General features: G+C 50.7%; 1 protein-coding gene across 1 annotated transcript in view; it reads left to right on the top strand.

Annotated features, from left to right (window-relative positions):
- The first annotated feature begins 3733 nt into the window (after nucleotides 1-3733).
- The window catches only part of KLHDC4 (kelch domain containing 4), a 44154-nt gene continuing 30666 nt past the window's right edge, over nucleotides 3734-17221 (top strand). The window contains exons 1-5 of the mRNA XM_012657694.1: nucleotides 3734-3924; nucleotides 6609-6700; nucleotides 8658-8736; nucleotides 9588-9686; nucleotides 13009-13145. Of these exons, the coding sequence (XP_012513148.1) occupies nucleotides 3826-3924; nucleotides 6609-6700; nucleotides 8658-8736; nucleotides 9588-9686; nucleotides 13009-13145 (506 nt within the window). The 5' untranslated portion in view covers nucleotides 3734-3825. The remainder of the gene's footprint in view (nucleotides 3925-6608; nucleotides 6701-8657; nucleotides 8737-9587; nucleotides 9687-13008; nucleotides 13146-17221) is intronic.

The raw sequence follows: 17221 nt of genomic DNA, 5'->3' as shown, positions 1-17221 counted from the left end.
TTTCATGGGTGTACGCATCCGGTGTGAAAATTGGCTATATGAATTGGCGTTCTCGTGTCCTAAATGACTAAGTTAGCTTTGGGAGAGCAGAGGAAAAGGAAAGCATTTGGAGCGCAAAGCACCTGCCCAGGGATCCTATCGCAGCTCGCTGCCCAGACGACCTGCTGCGACCCTGAGCTCAGCTTTACCCCGTAGCTGTGAAATGACCTGCCACGACACTACGCTGGTTCCCTCTAGCCATCACTTACCAATCAGTTTCCAGCTCCTAAAAACTTTGCTAGCGCCAGTGAGTTTTTTTCCAAAACACACGTGACATTTCTCTTTCTGATAAAGCCCCAACCTTCCCTCTGTTCTTCAGACGTACCGAAGACCACCCCGGTCAGTGTGCGTGCCCCAAATTGCAATTCTGTGGTTCTCACATAAAACATTTTGTTAGAGATTCAGCTCTCTATTTTTATTTGACCTTGATAGTGTCAACACATATCAAATTCAACACTTTATTGTTTTAAGTAGAAGAATTCCATGTGTTGCTCCATGCCAAGAAATTTGAAAATCTCCATTAAAAAGATAGCCGTGTACCCAGAGACACACAACTTTCCAGTTTGGAACTTCAGGGCTGACAAATCCTACGCTCCTTTCTCCACACCCCTTGAATCTCCCCTGGAGTAGGTGGCCCTTCTCAGCGAGCAGGGGCCAACTCTGGTTCACTCCTGCCCCCTGCAGCCCATGTGCACCAGCCTGGCCATGTGTGAACACTTTAAATGTACGGAACTTACTGTATATAAACAATAAATAGATAAATCCCTAATTATAGTTGTAAATTTTATTACTCTTTGGAATTAATTCAAATAAGTAGAAAAAATTTCAGTAAGGATATGTAAAGATGTATAATCATATATTAATCAACTGGACCTAACTGACACAGAACTGCATCCACCCCAACTGCAGAATCATCTTCGCTCCCAGGGCCACATGGAACATTCTCAGCATGGACCACATGCCAGACTATAAACCAAGTCACAATGAGTTTAAACGGACTGAAATCACGCAGACTGTATCATCTGACCACAGAAGAATTATATGATAAATAAATAACAAAAAGGCGATAAAAAGATCCCCAAATATTTGGAAATTAAACAGCATCCCAAAGAGGAGAGAATTTTTCTTTTAACCACTATGGAGCAACAGGACTGGATTTACCCTTTCCCCTTAGATCACTAGAAAACTGGATTGAATATAGGAAGCAATGGTTTTGATTTTACTTTACTTTCTTCTTTCTCCCTTTTTTTCCCTGTTTCCTTCTTTCCCTCCTTCCTTCCCTTCCTTTCTTACCCCTTATTTCACTTCACAAAGCATTTGAGGAACATCTTCATATGTTTGTCCCACTAGAATAAAACCTCCCTGCAGCTGGCGGCTGGCTCTTCCGTTTGGCACACCTCACGTGGCCTGGTACAATGTTACACACACCGTGGTGTTCAATTCGCGTTGCTAAATGAAATGAATTGTCAGCCTGTTCAGAGTCATGGCCTTACTTAACAGCATGTAGAACCTCTAAAATTTGCATTTTGCTTTTTACTTTTCTAAGCTTTATTATTTCACTTCGTTGTCCCGAGTACTCTGTGTGGTAGGTGGGCTGGTTGGATTATTCTCACTTTCCAGAAGGGAAATGTGCAGAGAACCACCTCATCCATACCACACTTGGGAGAACCTTCCCATCACACTGATTAATTGCTTGTGAGGGTGATTAGAAATGAGCATACCTTCCTTCAAGTTAGTCCATTATCAATGGATTTTATTTTTCTCGTCTGGACTTCAGTTTAAGGGCAGCAGAGGGCGCTTGATCACCCAAAAGATACACTCTAAATGTGATGTATTAGATTTGAGATAATACGTTAACATTTCAAAAATGTGAATTTTACTAAAATAGGAACCTGTACTTAATCTTCTTACTATTTTAGGGTCTGATCTCATTTTAGATGTTCTCTTCCCTTTCTTTCTCAGTAATGAGATTTCAACCTAACATAAATCACCATGACACACATAATCCAAGAGCCTCCCCATTTAGCTTCAAGATTCTTTTGGATACTAAAAGTCTTCAACTCAGCGTCTATGAGATCCTCCCAAACCTCCAGCAGGTGATTACACTCCCCCCTTCACAGCGCTTAAGTGGGGACCACTGTGATGTGCTGCAGACAGATGCGCTATGGCTCAAGGGCCATTTTGCTTCAAGTGCGTTGCCTGCCTCGAGGTTATCCAGCCTACTTAGAGAAGCATGAAAGGATTAGGCATGTTCTGAAAGTCACAGCACACTAGAGGGAATCCGGTTGTTGTTTCCCAGGGCAACAGTGAGGGTTCAGCCTTTTGTAGCGCATCATACAAGACAATCATGTCTGCAGGCTCAGGCCATGTTTCTGTGAAATTCTCCAGCTCCTTTCTGATTAGCTTCCAACTGGTTCTTTTTTCCTACTGTCACCCATGTTCCATTCTCCTCCAAGCAGTGCTGGAGTTGATCGAGGCAGCTTTAACCCAGTTCTACCTTTTCTTCCCTATTTCCCCAAATTTCATTTTTCTTCTTAAACAGCTAGGTTTATGGACGAGGTTTGGAGTTGGAGAATCACTCCTCCCTGGCTGCTCTGTGACCAGTAATTGGTTGGACCTAAGTCAACTTCTTGAAGGCTGAGTTCTTTGGCAGTTCACACACAAAGTAAGAAACTAGATTATTTCCTGACGTATGCTTTTCCTTTCCCTGATTTTTGTTTTCCTTTGTGTGTCTGTGTGTGTGTGTGTGTGTGTGTGTGTGTGTCCGCGCGCGCGTGCACTTGCTTGCTTACTTTTTTTTTTTGGAGAGGGAGTCTTGCTTTGTTGCCCTGGGTAAAGTGCAGTGGCGCCATGGCAGCTCACTGTAAGTCTCAAACCATGACAGCACTGCAACCTCAAACTCCCGGGCTCAAGAGATCCTCCTTGCCTCGGCCTCCCAGAATGCTGGGATTACAGGTGTAAGCCACCGCGCCCAGCTCTTTCCTTGTTCTTGATTTCCTTTATTTCCTTGATTACAAGGCCAAAGATGACATCTTTTAAGTAGTGATTAGCATTTTCACTCCGCTCTTTCAAATCGTAATACTCCACGTTCTACAAATGATTTTGCCATTTATTACATTATTTGCGGCAAAACCTAAAATGCAGCTTCCTAGCAGGCAGTTGGATCTTACTCATCTTTGTTTCTCAGGCCTGATAAACTGACCACTCTTGGGACGTCATCACCGCCCGAGCCTGCCGACTAAGAAACAAATGCTGTCTGCATCAGGACATTTGGGGAAACCCACACAGCGAGCAGAACGCACTAACCGTGGCTTCTTGTTCGGCACAACACCCTGAGCACCTAACGCTATCTGGCACGTTGCAAACGGATGGGGCAGGACGGCATTCACGTGACAGAGTCCAAGATGGAAGAGAAGGCGGCTACCGCGCCGAGCCCCCCATCAGGCGACTCCACCGAGGGCTGCGCCGCCGGCAAAAGCGGCCGCGTCTCCCAGGCGCGGGGCGTGAGGGCGGCGCGAGGCCCAGGCACCTCGGGCCGGCTCGGCCCGCTTCCCCTCGGACGTGAGCCGGAGCCCGAGGCCCCAAAGCCAGCTCGCAAAGACCTAGCACGAAAACAAGACGGAGTGCAGCGCCAGTACCGCCGCCACTTCCGCCGGAAGTGGCCCGGGTCCAGACCGGAAGTGACGCTATTTCCGCGCGCCGGGTCCTCCCCCGCCAACACCTGCTTCTGGGCGGGCGGCGCGCGCTGCGCCCGGCTTCTGTGGTGTTTGTACGCGGGCCGGCGCGATGGGCAAGAAGGGCAAGAAGGAGAAGAAGGGCCGCGGGGCGGAGAAGACGGCCGCCAAGATGGAGAAGAAGGTGTCCAAGCGCTCGCGGAAGGAGGAGGTGAGCGGGCCCCGCGGGCGGGACACACGGGGTCCGCGTCCCGACGCCCCGCCGTGCTGCCTGGCCGAGTCCCTGCGCCCTCCGGACGGCGGGTCCTCGAGTGCGCCGTGGTCGGCGCCGGCTCCGCGGGAGAGCGTGAAGCCGTAGTTGCGGTCTGGCGCCCTGCCCGGGCAAAGCCTGCACCTGGCCCGCCTCCCCCCGGGCCTCCTCGTGTGCCCGCCCGGCCCGCGGAGAGCGAGGGAGCTGCCGCTTTGGACGCGCTCGCCTCCCTTCGTGTGGCTCCCGTGCGTTTCTCCTCCGCCCTGTCCCTCGGGCAGAAGCAGGGTGGCGGGCAGAGGCTGAGGGTTAGCACAGGAGGCCGTGGGGATGGCCGGGCCTCCTCGGCAAGGTGTGCTGTCAGGGAGTAAGGCCCTTGACTTTCCTGAGCCTCGCTCTTCTCATTTTTCGAAAGAGGACGAGTAATCGTCGCAGCATCCCTGAGGCGTGCGCATCCAGCGCTGTTGAGTGAGTGAAGAAGCCGCTGGCACTGCAGGGTGTCCCGCTACCGGAAGTTGGGCGCTCGTCCCCAGGCCGCATCAGGGAACGAGGACACGTGGTTTGAGGAGAAGGAAGGGAGTTTATTAACTTGCTGGCAAATGAGGAGTGTGGCACATTCGTGTCTTGAAGTGCCACAGTCCTAACTATAAGCAGAAATACAGAACTTTCAAAGGAGTTTTCAGCTTGGGGCTGTTGCTGTTTAAGGATAGTTGATGACTCTGATCGACCCTGTCTCTGACCCCGTCTCCCGGGACGGATCTGGTGACCTCTGCTGGGACAGTTCCCTGGAGCCACTCCTCTGATTACTGGCCTTGGGCAGGGATGCAGGCTTTGATTCCCAAAAAGAGTAGGGGGTGTTTTAAAGAGACAACTGGTAAAACGTTTTATGCTTTTTCAGGTGTTTCCTCTGTTACACCCCAACAGGTGACGGTGACCACCGTGCTGGTATTTTCCCCTCCCTCCCCCATCCCCGGATCTGCAGGTGGATCAGCTTGGGCTTGAGTGGGTTCTGTTTCTGTTGACTGCTGCTCGCGGGCGGTTTTACTGGCCGGTATCTGCTGAGTGTGTGCTGTGTGCCGGGCACTGCGCTGCCTGAGCTTTCATCCTCACAGCCTGCCAGTCAGGCAGCCCTGGCATTCCCATACGACAGTCAGAAAATCAGAGACCAGCGGGTTATACACCTCAGGGTCACATAGCCGGGAAGCGGTGTGGAATTGGGGATTGACCAGACATCCCAGTCTGGAGCTCCTGACCACATTCCTTTGCCCCTTTTCTTCCTGAGCCGTTCACCTGTCAGATGATGGGGTTGGACTTTCCCTAGAACCCTCCTTAGGCTCTAACATTCTGAGGTTATGAATGTGGTGTGTTCATTAGCGGAAGGGAGAGGACCCAGTGCCTCGTGGAGGCTGAGGGTTGGGGTGGGAGGTGAGGCTGGAGAGGTGGGCTTGAGGGAGGGAACAAGGTCTGGAGGTGTCTTGAGGTGCAAGAAGGACAGCTAACCTGTCTTCAGGCCCTGCAGAGTGTGCTATGAGGGAGCATGGGCTGTGGCGTGTGGGGCGGGGGAGAAGGAGAAGGAGGAAGAGGGAGGAGGGGAAGGAGGGCTGATCCCAGGTCTCAGTTTGAGCAAGGTGAGGGGTGAGAGTTCAGAGAAGCGATTAAGGATAGAAGAGAACTTTCCACATGGCATACAGGCCAGGCATCGCTGGGGGCAGGGCGTCTTGTAAACGCAGGGAGCCTGGCACTGGACTGAGGTAGGAACACTTGGTCCCAGAAGCAACTCAGCACCTTCACTTCTTTTTTTGTTTTTTTTTTGAGGTAGAGTCTCACTCTGTAGCCCTCTGTAGGCTGGAGTGCGGTGGTGTTACCATAGCTCACTGCTGCCTCCAACTCCTGGCCTCAAGTGATCCTCCTGCCTGAGCCTCCCGAGTAGCTGGGACTACAGGGGTTCGTGCCACAATACATGGCTTATTTTGTAGAGATGGGTCTTGCTATGCTGTCTAGGCTGGTCTCGAACCCCTGGGCTCTAGGGGTCCTCTCACCTTGGCCTCCTAAAGTGCTGGGATTACAGGCATGAGCCACCGCACCAGCCCCATTAACTTCTAAGGCTGCTTGTACAGTCGTAGAAACAGAGACCTCCTTATGCAGATAGACGGCAGCTGGTATTTGCTAAGCCCCCTTGTGCAGGTACTTTTCTAGCCAGACACGAATCTTGCTCTTGTGGAGCTAGTATCTTACCACTTTGGTGGGGGAGAGGTAGAGGAAATAGGAAATACGTGAGCAAGAGAAACATCAGACCCTGCTGTGCAGACAGTGAGGACAGTAGTTTACGAGGGGTGTCAGGTGTTCGCAGTGAAGTCAGGGTGGGCTTGTCTAAACAGAAGGCCCTTCGGGGGGAGTGTGAGGGCTTTGGGATGAGACAGTACTTGGTAGTGCGCACGTCTACGCTTGTAAGCCAACTGCCATTGAGGTCAAGCTCTAAATATTTTAAATTTGGTATATTTAATATGCCAAATTCTATGCATTTCACACACAGGCAGAGTGTGTTGTGATGCACAGATTTGGTGGAACCCCAGTCAGATCACGCTGGCAGAGGAGAAAAGCCGACAGGTTTAGAACCAGCTTACATGTGCCTGCTTGTCTGCCCTTAGGAAGACCTGGAAGCTCTCATAGCCCATTTCCAGACGCTGGATGCCAGAAAGACTCAGATTGTGGAAACCCCGTGCTCCCCACCTTCACCACGGTAAGCAAGCAAGGGTTCTCTGCATCTTGTTGTTGGACTGTTTCCTTTTGTAAATCAGAAAACTGCTTTAAGTTGCCACTGTGGGCTGGGTGTCGTGGCTCATGCCTGTAATCCCAGCACTCTGGAAGGCCGAGGCGGGAGGATTGCTTGAAGTCAGGAGTTTGAGACCAGCCTGAATAAGAGCGAGACCCCCATCTCTACTAAAAGTAGAAAAATCAGCTGGGCGTTGTGCACATACATGTAGTCCCAGCCACTTGGGAGGCTGAGACAGGAGGATCACTTGAGCCCAAGAGTTCGAGGTTGCAGTGAGCTGGGATAACACCATGCACTCTAGCCAGGGCGACAGAGTGAGACTCTGTCTCAAAAAATAAAAATAAAAAAATAATAAAACAAAAAGTAAAAAAAAATTAATAAAATAAATTGACACTACCTTTTCATAAGTGACCAGCCACTTGGCACATCTTCACCATTACGCCCTGTTTCAGTGATTTCCTTGTGGATAACTGCAGTGAGCTGCCCGCTGTTGCTGTCACGCAGAATCCAGGGAACCAGGCTCCAGCCACTGCCCCAGGGAGGCTGTGCTGGGTCGGAAAGTTCTCCAGCTGGCAGCAATGTGTGGGTAGAAATGTTGCCCCAGTGGACTTCTATTTGGTTTTTAAGGTGTTCTAAAAGTGCATTATCATAGTTGGAAAGCTGGGAATCACCATAGCGTTTTGCTCTGTTTGCAATGCTTTTAAATTCTCATGTGAAAAGTTTGATTAGTAAACATAAACTGCACTTAAGCCATTTTAAATGCATTTGTAAATTATGTGAAAAAATCACAAGTCTTACAGGGTTTTTAAAAGTCTTGTGGAGTGAGCTGTAGTGAGCAGGTTTTGGCCCTCGTCCAACTTCTTATTTCTCTGCATCAACTCTTGTCCTCTCGGCTTCTGAGTTTTAATTGTTTTATGATTTGATCTAGGGCTCTGTAATTCTTCTATTTGCTGTTCATGGAGTAGTGGGAAGACATGACCAGTTAGGAGCCTAGGAATGATACAATGCCCTGATAAAAAGACATCTGCACTTGAATGTTTATGGCAGCACGGTTCACAATTGCATAGGTGTGGAAACAACCCAAGTGCCCATCAATCCATGAGTGGATTAATGAAATGTGGTATGTGTATACCATGGAGTACTACTCAGCCACAAAAATAATGGTGATCTAGCACCTCTTATATTATCCTGGATGGAGCTGGAGCCCATTCTACTAAGTGAAGTATCACAGGAATGGAAAAACAAGTAGCACATGTACTCACCATCAAATTGGTATTAACTGATGAACACTTAAGTGCACATATAAGAATAACATCTATTCGGCCGGGCGTGGTGGCTCACGCCTGTAATCCTAGCACTCCGGGAGGCCGAGGCGGGTGGATCACTCAAGGTCAGGAGTTCGAGAATAACATCTATTGGATGTCAGGCAGTGGGGGAGGGGATGGGTATATTCACACCTAATGGGTGCAGTGTGCACTGTCTAGGGGATGGACATGCTGGAAGCTCTGACTCGGGCGGAGCAAAGGCAATATATGTAACCTAAACATTTGTGCCCCCATAGTATGTTGAAATAAAAAAAGACACTGTATCATTCAGAGAAGGGGAAATGTAAACTTCACAGGCATCTGGCCTGTTTTGGTTGGGGAGTGGTTTGCTTCATTTCCCTCTGCATGGGATTAAACTCGCAGGACTGCTGTCTTCCTAACCCTGCCCAAGCCTGAGTGGAAGCCAGTATTCCACCCTCTGGGAGGGGAAGTTTTCACTGTGCGAGGTGCAGGGATGGTGATTACCCACTGACCTCAGATGCAGGGTTGAGTGGTCACTTGCTCAGAGGTGAGGGGTGACAGAGAAGGAAAGCGACCAGCTCTCAGATGGGCACACAGGGTGTGACTTTGTGTTGACTTTCTTCTTATGTCTCTCGTAGGTTAAATGCCTCCCTCTCCGCACATCCTGAGAAAGATGAATTGATCCTTTTCGGAGGTGAATATTTCAATGGCCAAAAAGTAAAGTATATATTTTTTTTCTTCTCCGAAATTATCATGGGCATCATTTGGAGTAAAATGAACTTATAGCAGTGACACCAAATCCAACTTGGTCCTTTCACTCCCGCTTGTGTATCTTGCTCCTGACCCACGGGGCCTGGTGTGAGATGTTGTCCTTCACTGGTCATCAGGGCAGTCCAGGCACTGGAGCGACTGTGTACATCAGTCGTGCAGGGTGTCCTCGTGTCCTTAACTCATAGCTACGCCTGTGCCCCGCCACACAGCTGCTCCTGTCACCACTTGCTGGGTCAGCCAGGGCCCCCTCATCGCGGTGGATCGTGCGTGCTGTCCTTCCCCTCCATGGGCTTTTGCATTTCACACTCACAGCTTTCAGAGTTGGCTTGGCAGGGAAAGTGTGATGAATTTTAGGGCTGGCTTTATTTTTGAGCAGGCCAGAAAGACCTGTCTTTCAGAGTTGCCTACGAAACAGTCGAAAAGTGTGAGCTCACCGCCCCTCCAGCCCACGAGGACCTCTGTCTGTCAAACGACTTGGTTGTCCATCTTCCTCTCAGAGTGTCATGCATTTGACAACTAGGCTTGAGTTAGGAGAATGACAAATCTTAGCATCAGAGGCTCTCAGTACCTTACAGTGATTACTGGCATGGTGGACATTTGTTCTTTTTCATTATGTTGTCATCCCAAAGGATCCCAGGGGACCAGCCACGTAGCCTCCCTACATTGCTACGATTTATATTGCTTTAAGATTCAAGTTTCCCAGAGAATTCTAATGATTAAGATCATTCTTGAAACTTACTGTCACCTGCCTGGAAACATCCTGTCTATGACACTGAAGTTCCTCTTCCTTCCTGCAGACTTTTTTGTATAACGAGCTCTACGTCTACAATATCAGAAAGGACAGCTGGTCTAAAGTCGACATCCCCAATCCACCTCCAAGGCGCTGCGCCCACCAGGTAATGCCAATGCTGACTGTCAGCCTCCCTGTTCCCGTGTGAGAGTGACACAGACACTTTCAGGGTTTGTGAGTGACAGGTCGCCTGGTGCAGAGAGGCTGGGCCTGGGCCTGCTGTTTTCTCGCTGGGGCTCCTTAGGAAGCTTCGCACTTCCATTTCTTCACTGCGCAACACCTGCTGCCCCAGGTGGTGTGAAGATCATGTGAAACACTCTGTGTAAAAATACTAGTGTCGTGCCTGGCACGGAATAGCCCCTTGGCGCAGTGCTGGCACGGAGTAGTCCCCATGTGAGTAGGAGGCCCCACTGGCCCGAGATTCGGATTAGCTGGTGAAAATGAGAGCAAGGTGTTCAGGGAAGGTATAAATGGTGGAGGGCAGATGACTGCTTTAGAGTGAAACAAGTCGCAGCTGGGATAATGAAGAGTACTCTAAGCTGGCCTATTGTTGGCTGGTTTCTCTCACAAGGAAAGCATTGTCAGAGCTGTTGTATTCCCGGCAAGGAAGTATCCCTGGTCGTAGATACTCTGTAAGCTCCGTGGAGATGGGTGTCTGTCCTTGTTCATTGTTGTAACTCTCTGTTTGGAATAGTTGGGCTCGCTCAAAATACAGTTTGAACGAGTGCCTGCCTTTCCAGCGTGGAGAAGGATCACTATATCAGTGCAGCGTGGATAAAACAGTCCTCTGTGGTACAGGGCTCCCCTTTTTCTGATTCTTTGCTTAGAAGCAGCTCCTGATCTGAAGTGGGGCCTGAGAGGAGAACCGACCTGCCCCAGCCTCATGAATGTCTTACGCAGAGGCAGGCCCACGGGGCGTGGACAGGCTCGTCTGATGCAATAAAGGAATTCACTTATTTTCTAGTTTAAAAATCCGATCTTGGATTTTAATAAGTAAATAAATCTTGGTAAGTTCGCGTCTGTCCACCAGAACCTGCTCTGGTTCTGGGGAACCGACAGTCTGTTTCGGGCCTGCAAGCCGAGCTCAGTGAGTGCTCAGCGTATGCAGCTCTCCCGATGCCCCTCGGGCTCGTGGGGCCCAGTGGGTGCTGGTGTCCGGGTGCTGCATCGTGCTTCCTCCCTGCGCCCCCCGCCAGGCAGGCTCTGGGGCTGCTCTCGTGTTCGTTTTCTTATCCGTTTTAATCACTGTTACTAACTGCATGCTTGAAAAATCAAGTCACGAAAGCCTTTGCGATTTTAACTTCCGTTTCGGAGGATGCTTGGCAGCTATCACTCACGGGGATGCTGGTCTAGTCTGGGTGGTGATCTCCATGCAGTCAGGGTCATCTTGCTGTTTACACGACGCGTTCGCGGTGAACCAGAGAGGTGTGGGACAGAGATTGGTTGCGAAGTCTTCTGCCTGTAGGTCATTGCAGTTCAAATCCTGCTACGTGAACTCTGGGACGTAAACAGGTTTCTTCATTGTGGGCTGGTTTAATGAGTACAACGCTAGAAGTCATGTTCTTTATCTGCCCTGTAATCAGGTAAAAGGAGAAGAGAAAGAAAAGATCTGGATTTTGGAGGAGTGGGATTTGAGTGTGTCATTTGAGAGTTCAGGTGGCTTTTTTTGAAAAGAATGCGGCGCAGTGCAGGGTCGTGCTTTCCCTTGCCTGTGTGACAGAGTGACTTTAACGGGCTTCAGCAGTTTTCTGTCAGCGTCCCGTCTCCCAGGAGGACGGGGGTCTGCGCCGCGGACAGCGTGTGGCCTGCTGAGGACTGGGGCGCTGGCTGCCAGCAGGGCCGTTGCGGTGCGAGGGACTCTCAGTTCACTGGGTGATTTGTTTTCCCCAAAGTAATAACTAAGTAAAACTCACTTGAAATGAAATGCATGTTCTCACAAGAAAGGGTGAAAAAGAAAAAAGATCAAGATGGTTAAAAAAAAATGGCAGTGGTCTTCCTGTCGGCCTCAGCGTGTTCGTGAGGAAACTTGGGAATTTTCCAAGTGTCTTTTTGTTGCTCATTTCTAATCCAATCCTTCTGAGTTTGAGGATTACAGGCTACCGTGCTCTGTCCTGGTGCACGTTCTCTGTGTGTTTGCAAAGAACGTACGTTGCGGGCTGCTGTGTGTCCTCACTGGGTTAGGGTGGTTGATGGCGTTCAGGTTCTCCAGATCCTGCTGACTCAGCCCTGATAACCTTCCTTGTTCTGAAGGTTGCTTGTGTGCTGTTAGCACAGCCACCCCCGGTTTCTCAGTATTAGTGTTACCGTGGTACGTCTTTTCCTCTTAACCCACCAGTGTCTTTGTATTTAAAGTGCGTTTCTTGTAAGCAGTGCTGTGGTTGAGTCTTATTTTTATCTATTTTGGCAGTCTTTGCTTTTGAATCGGTGTTATTCCCTATGTTTAATGTAATTATTGATGTGGCCATCAGTAATGTTTTTGATATTGCTCTATTTGTCCCAACTGTACTGCATTTTTTCTCTTTTTTTCTTGCCTTTTGGATTTTAATATCCTATTTTTATTTCTCTGTTGGCTTATTAGCAATCCCTTTTTTTTCTTTGTTTTGTTTTGTTTGCTGTAAGGTTCGCAATGTACATCTTTAACTGAGGACAGTCTATGTTCTTTCCGTGGGCAGGCTCGTGCCGCCTCCCAGAGACTCTGCCGCCCACGGCTCCTGGGGTCCTGAGAGGGAGTGGGCCAGAGGGACCCCCTGCCTGGAGCGCTTGGTGGAATCCACTGACTGATTAGGGATATCCTCGTTTCTGACTTGACGTTCTGGGCTGGGTGGTCGGCAGCTTCCGGTCGGGACTGCGCGCTCTCCCCGGCTTCTGCTGGCTGGTTGAGGACGGTGAGAGCTTCTGCCACGTTGGCCCAGAGGGCATCAATGCCACTGCTTTCCTTTGCCGTTAACTGCTCTGCTTAAGTCTTTTAAAAGCAAGCGTGAGTAGTGTCGCCTGCATGCTCCCTACTGTGTGTACCTTTTACGTGTGGGTAGTTTAGGTGGACACTACTTAACGGCTGGAAGGGACTGATGGGGGCAGGCGGGCAGCTTTGTTACGATGCTACTGGAAAGAAGACACTCGGTCAGGTTGTGTGATACTGATGTTAGTTTTTGAAGTAACTGTCCATTTTAATGGGACGTATTGTCCAAGTGTAAGTGGATGTCTGTTTGCAGCCTAGGAATACACGAAAGCTTGTTAGACTTTTGATGAAGGACGGTGAGCTGGACGGCCGCCTTTTCAGGGACCTTCCGTCAGAGGCAGGAGGAGAGGATGGCTGAGTGTGGGGCCAGCGGAGTGCTGGGCTTGGTGGTGCCACCACCGCTGGTCACCCGTGGAGCCGGCCTCTCTGGTGTGTGGCTGCACCCTGACCTTGTCCTTTCTCTTGACAGGCGGTGGTGGTGCCCCAAGGCGGCGGGCAGCTGTGGGTCTTCGGAGGGGAGTTCGCTTCCCCCGACGGAGAGCAGTTCTACCACTACAGGGATCTCTGGGTCCTGCACCTGGCCACCAAGACCTGGGAGCAAGTCAGGTAAGATGCACGAGGAGCCCAAGCTCAGGGTTGGCTCTTCTGAGCCTGCGTGCTGAGTTCCAAGTGAGAGGTCAGAGCACTTGGAATACCGGGGCTCGGAGGAGCACAGGGTGCGGCGCGGGAGACCCGTCTTGCTGGGTGTCCGGGTAGTGGGGGAGGTGGGGAAGGCGCTGCTGGGACTGGCTCCTCTGGTCAGCGCCTCGGCTGTCTGTCACGGTGCACTGTCCCCAGTGGCCGTCTGTTTACCCCGTGGAGGCCGCACGATGTTTGACGCTTGCTGGCGATGGAGCGGAGTGGCAGGGCGCTCTCTCTGTCCAGTTGGTGTAGGAACGGAGTGGCCGTGAGAGGAAGGATGGGAAGACTTTCACGTTTGTCCTCAATAAGCCAGGCCCGGCATCGTTATGCTGCATTTCCGCCTCTTCTGGAAATGTCTGTTGTGGTTTCTGCTGCGTGTTTGTCAGGGTGTCTGCAAGCAGTCAGAGCTACACTTCTGTCTCTGTGTAGAGAGACAGGCAGTATATTTGCGTGTAAATTATTTAGGAGAATACACCTCGAATGACAGATTGAAAGGGGTTGTCAGCTTCGTTCTCCTGGCGTGTGGCCTGGCCCAAGCACCAGGGCTGTGCAGACCATAACTACCAGGCACCATCTCTCCGCTGGCAGAGCAGAGAACCGGAGGCTCCCTTGCTCTAGTGAGGCAGGCGGTTGTGCAGAGCCTCATCTACGTGCTGGGACTCTGATGGGAGCGGGAGCCGCTGTCACTGGGGGATGTTCTGTTACTCAACCACAAGCCTTTTAGCGGCGCGAGGCCTCTTCTGCTTGGCTTTAGGCCGGGGTGTTGCTCCAGTCAAGTAAGGGATCTGCTGTGCCTGGAGGAGGTGCAGACGACTCACTGCGCACGGCCTGCTTGTGGGAGAGGCGTGCGACAGCCGTCCCAAAGCAGGAACCAGAGGAGCCGTGGTGAGGGTGGGTCGCTGTGCTTCTGCGGTCCGGTCTTATGCGTGCTTTGGGAGAGCCTCATTATTTTGTAGGCACGGCAATCAGTACGTGGTTTTCTTATTAAAAATGGATTTTGTTATACGTGTGTTGAAACTCAGTCATTTCCCCCTTAATTTAAAAGTATTTAGATTCAGCGTGGGATCTTCATTGTGTCTTTTGCTTTGCTTTAATTATTCCTTTCAGAACCCAGTCATATTTTTGCTTGTTTGTTCACTTTGGCGAATTGATTCTTGATATTATCATAGCATTTTATCAGCTTTGGTAGCTTGTCTGTAATTCACAGGTGGGGAACAGTGAATGACTCTATGGAAGAATGCGTGTAACCTGGTGGCACCTCGGTGGGCCTGGTGGTGGTGGTGGCACTGCTGTGGGGAGCTGCCGCAGTGACGCTCTGAGCTGTCTGTGACGCGGGCACTTCCTCATGCCCTTCAGGCTCTGCCGGCTCTGACACGGATCGTGGGAATCTCTTCCAGGGAAACGGGATGCACTGTTGTTGACGCCTGGTCACTCGGGGGCAGCCGCAGGTGCTGGGGCCCGGACCCCCAGCATTCAGACAGCACTCAGGGCCGCCGTCTCAAGTCAGGAATTGTCTCTGATAAACAGACATCTCATTACTTGAATACTCACTGTAATTAAAACATGAGAGCATTTTAAAGGTATGTTGTGGAAACTATTAAACATTTTTTATTGACGTGATGCTGCAGACATAAAATTTAGTGACCCCTCAATTGTGGTCTTTAGGTGACGCGGTGGGTCGGGGTAAGGGTTACGTGCTTTACTTTGTCTTTTTGTCTCAGGTTCCGTTTATGGAGCCGCCTTCTCTGGTGGTGAATTCGGGCCCCGCTCGGCCGAAGTAACCAGTAACCGGGAGACTCAGCGCAGCATTGCTCTGCCACGTCTGCCGTGGTGGCCGGGGCGCGGTGGGTGTGCTTCGTGGGCAGCCCTTGCCCCAGAGAGGCACGTGGGAGCGTCCGTCTGGTCAGGAAGCTGCGGCCTACATGGCGTGTAGATTTGGAGGCAGGAAATGGAGGCTTGTCCCCGGCTTTGCCCTTTGTTCGCCAGGAGATTTTTAGTGAACAGCTTAATTTCCGTGTTCCTGCTGCTCAGCATGTTCGTGGTTGTGGGATCCCTCCTGTGTGGGCCTCGCTCAGCTGCAAGGCCCCCGTGAGACACAGGCATGCGCGTGGTCTTGTCTGAGGACAGATGTCCGGCTCCCTTTCTTCGTTGTCCCCCGTCCTGTAGTCATCTCGGGGTGCCAAGCCCTCCCCTCAGACACCCGAGGTGCCCACTGGGTGCCTTGACCCTGACCATGCCGTGGCCGCAGCCCATCCTCTACCCACCCTGCCTGGGTCGTTGTGAGGACTGCTGACGTGGCGTGCCTCATGCGACCCTTCTCCTGTTGCAGTTGTGTGCGGTCTGTGCCGTCCGTACCAAGCTTATCGTAGCAGAGGTTTCCGTAGCAAGACGCAAAGATGGACGGCTCTGCCCGCGTACGATGGGAAGGTTTTGTGTGGGAAGTGACGCCACAAGGCACGTTAAGAACAGTGGCAGGCAGGGAGGAAGCACCTACCACGTGAAGCAGAGCTCGTGTTCAGGCGAGGGAGACTTGAGAGCGGTAACAGGAGACTGAGTGGGGAGATCAGAGGGCAGGCCCAGAGCAGGGCCACACTGTCCCTGCTCAGTGTGGCAACACTCTCCTTCCATCAGAGTTCTAACTGCCTGTCCCTTGACCTCAAATTTACATTGAGGATGATGCTCTGGAGAAGCACTGCCTCTCAGGGTCCACAAAAAACATACAAAACTGCATCACAGAACAGGATGCGGAACGGCACATGCCTGGAAAGGAGCCCTGCGTGTCCGTGTGCCTCTGCTTGCGTGTGCGCGTGTCTGCGTTGCAGTGGGTCCGGGGTCTTGGCGTGTGTGCACACGGGAACAGGTCTGGGTGGTTCTTAGGTTTTCTTCTTGTTCATGGATCTGTTGTTGGGACCTTTTCTAGTGTCACGCCCTTTGAATTACTGTAGCTTTATGGTATATTTCGACAGCTTGGAGGGTTTTTCTCTTGTACTTAAAATTTTTTCTTTGCTTTTTCATGAACTTTACCACCAGTTTTGCACATTCTATTTTTAAAATTCCAGCGAGATGTTGTTGAGTTGATTGCATTTGCTTATAAATTGCACTTGGGAAGAATGACGTCTTTGTCCCCCTTAGTCTTCCTGGTCAGGAACATTGCGCCTGTCTCCGTTTAGTTAGGTTTTTTATTCTTCAATGAGGTTTAATATGGTCTAGAAGCAGAATTGCAGGGTCCAAGGGCATATGGTTTGTACAGCTTTTATCTCCCATCTAAGTGTTCTCCCAGAAGATGAGATAGCTCCCCACACCGGTGGGTGGGGATCTGATTCCTGGGGCTGCCAGTGCTTAGTGTTGTTATTTTGGTGTTTTTCTTTTTCTTTTTTTTTTTTTTTTTTTTTTTGGGCGTCCGGGGCTTTAGGTTTTATTTTTGTTTTTTTTTTTTTTTTTTTTTTTTTTTTTTTTTGAGACAGAGTCTCACGCTTTTGCCCGGGCTAGAGTGAGTGCCGTGGCGTCAGCCTAGCTCACAGCAAACTCAAACTCCTGGGCTCAAGTGATCCTTCTGCCTCAGCCTCCCGAGTAGCTGGGACTACAGGCATGCACCACCATGCCCGGCTAATTTTTTCTGTATATTTTTAGTTGTCCAGTTAATTTCTTTCTATTTTTAGTAGAGACGGGGTCTCCCTCTTGCTCAGGCTGGTCTCGAACTCCTGAGCTCAAACAATCCGCCCGCCTCGGCCTCCCAGAGTGCTGGGATTACAGGCGTGAGCCACCGCGCCCGGCCTTGGTGTTTTTCTTAATTACTCTCGAACTTCGCCCTCACTTCATAGCCGGGGCTGATGCCACGCCATGGCTGTGGCTACAGAGGGAGCAGTTCTCTTGCCTTACTTGATAGACCTAAGGTCGGCTGGCCCGAATTGTCCATGTTTTCATTCTGGCCTCTTTTGTATTTTGGAACGGGCTTTGTGAAGGCTGGTGGAGGGTTTTTCATGGCGGGCAGCTGTCAGCCT

The sequence above is a fragment of the Propithecus coquereli genome, unplaced genomic scaffold, assembly GCF_000956105.1.
Source record: "Propithecus coquereli isolate 6110/MARCELLA unplaced genomic scaffold, Pcoq_1.0 Scaffold557, whole genome shotgun sequence".
Classification (NCBI taxonomy): domain Eukaryota; kingdom Metazoa; phylum Chordata; class Mammalia; order Primates; family Indriidae; genus Propithecus; species Propithecus coquereli.
The sequence above is the reverse complement of the archived record's forward strand: the minus strand, read 5'-3'. Positions and strand labels throughout refer to the sequence as shown.